The 2,500-nt window shown below is 44.6% G+C and overlaps 1 protein-coding gene across 1 annotated transcript in view; it reads left to right on the top strand.

The window, feature by feature from the left end:
• The window catches only part of sugp1 (SURP and G patch domain containing 1), a 16,848-nt gene that overhangs the window by 5,431 nt on the left and 8,917 nt on the right, over positions 1-2,500 (top strand). Inside the window, exons 5-6 of the mRNA XM_084412128.1 lie at positions 679-802; positions 1,346-1,434. Coding sequence (XP_084268254.1) covers positions 679-802; positions 1,346-1,434 — 213 coding nt within the window. The remainder of the gene's footprint in view (positions 1-678; positions 803-1,345; positions 1,435-2,500) is intronic.

Raw genomic sequence — 2,500 nt, forward strand, 5'->3', positions numbered from 1 at the left:
AGTCAGTGAGTCAGTGAGTGAGTCAGTGAGTGAGTGAGTCAGTGAGTGAGTGAGTCAGTGAGTGAGTGAGTCAGTGAGTGAGTGAGTCAGTGAGTGAGTGAGTCAGTGAGTGAGTGAGTGAGTCAGTGAGTGAGTCAGTGAGTCAGTGAGTGAGTGAGTCAGTGAGTCAGTGAGTGAGTCAGTGAGTCAGTGAGTGAGTGAGTGAGTGAGTGAGTCAGCGAGTGAGTCAGCGAGTGAGTCAGCGAGTGAGTCAGCGAGTGAGTCAGCGAGTGAGTCAGTGAGTGAGTCAGTGAGTGAGTGAGTCAGTGAGTGAGTGAGTGAGTGAGTGAGTGAGTCAGTGAGTGAGTGAGTGAGTGAGTGAGTGAGTCCGTAAGTGAGTCAGTGAGTCAGTGAGTGAGTGAGTGAGTGAGTGAGTCAGTGAGTGAGTGAGTCAGTGAGTGAGTGAGTCAGTGAGTGAGTGAGTCAGTGAGTGAGTCAGTGAGTGAGTGAGTCAGTGAGTGAGTGAGTCAGTGAGTGAGTGAGTGAGTGAGTCAGTGAGTGAGTGAGTCAGTGAGTGAGTGAGTGAGTGAGTGAGTCAGTGAGTCAGTGAGTGAGTGAGTGAGTGAGTCAGTGAGTGAGTGAGTGAGTGAGTGTGTTCAGTGTGTGTGTTACACCGGCGTTCTCATGGCCTTTTCACAGTGCCCCCCCCAGAGGACCCAGAGCTGAGGCTGGTGCTGGAGAAGATGGCCGTGTTCGTGGCTGAAGGAGGACCAGCGCTGGAGAAGAAGGCCATGGAGGATTACAGAGACAATCCCTTATTCTCGTGAGTCTGACATACACACTCATGATCTTTCAGAGCTATATCTATAATATTTGTATCTAGAGCTAGAAGTGCTTCAGTCAAGCCCTCTCCACTAAACCAGGTCTGAGATGCTAACATGTGGCGTCTTTACATGTTTCTTCATACATTTAGCTTTATTAATCAGCAGATTAAGAGCTTTGTGTTAGAACTTGGACAATTATTTAGAGATTAAAACATCTTTTTCAATTCCTGGGTAACTTTGTTTAGTCCTTATGAGAGTTTTGACTATTAGATTATGTACATTGTTTGTTTTATAGTAGTTTATTACTTTTGAGTAAAATATAAGAATGGTCCGTACTCTTCTGCGTCTCCAGTGTTCCTCAGTCCAAGGCCTTCTGTGTGCCAGACTCTAAATGTGTAAAAACAGCCTGTTAAAACATCTGATCTAACCCTTTATATTCATATCCAGTTGGGAAAAATATTGACTTTTTTGTGCACATTTACAGCTCTTGCAAACCCCTAGTGTAAAGTTCATCAGTCATGAAGCGAATGCTCTGTGTGCAGGTTCTTGTTTGAGAAGAACAGTAAGGACTATCTGTACTACAGGAGGAAAGTGGCTGAGATCAGAAGAGACTCGTCCGCTCAGGCTGATGGTGAGCAGAAACCACGTCTACGCACACACACACACACACACACACACACACACACACACACACTCTCGACTCGGAGACAGAGGGAGAACTCACAGACATCCACACATCTCACATAGCCACTGTTTTACATTAGCAGAACTGATGTTAGTTTCGCCCTGAATGTGTGCACTAGTTGCGCTTTTGAGTTTGAGGTTTAACGTTCTTTATTTGTCACATACTTATGAATTTAAAGGGGACATATCATGAAAATCTGACTTTCCGTTGTGTAAGTGCTATGATCGGTGCTTCTACCAACACAGAAAACGTGAAAAGTGAAACACAGTAACTGTGTTCTGTGAGCCTTTCTCTGCAAGCGTGTTATAAAATAAGCCAATCAGATTTTGCTCTCCTTCTGACGTATGAAGAGGATCTTATTATAATATTACCGGCCCTTAATCTGCACGTTTACACACACCAGCCGACATCTGGTTTCACACGCGACAGCAGAGACCAGTTCTAACGCAATGATAAAGATCCAGCAAAGCCTGAAACTGTTCTGTGGTTGAGCACAGACGAGCACTGAACACTATTGACCAGAACATGTCACCGCTGTCTTATAAACACCTCAGGAACTGTGGACACTTGTGGAGAAGTTAAACATGATGATGAGATGATCAATGTAACTCCACAACAACTACAGAAATGTCTCCACTAACATTCAGAAGCTCTTCCTGAGTCTCTCCGTAAGGCTGCACTCGCTACTGGTTATTCTGGGATTCTGGATGAGGGTGATTGGCCTGTTTTGTTATTGCCGAAGTTTCTGAAGCTCGTGTAAAGACTCCGCCCTCTTCTGGACAGAGGCGGAGCTAAAGCTCATTTGCATTTAAAGGGACACACACTAAAACGATTTGTTTTTGCTCACACCCAAAAAGAGGCAAATTTGCCAAGCTATAATAAATGATCTGGGGGGATTTTATTTTGAGCTGAAATATCACACACACACTCTGGGGACGCCATAGATTTATGTATGACATCGTGTGAAAAGGGGCATAATATGTCACCTTTAACACAATAATGATGTGCACCA

Source organism: Rutilus rutilus (genome assembly GCF_951802725.1).
Source record: "Rutilus rutilus genome assembly, chromosome: 6".
NCBI lineage: Eukaryota > Metazoa > Chordata > Actinopteri > Cypriniformes > Leuciscidae > Rutilus > Rutilus rutilus.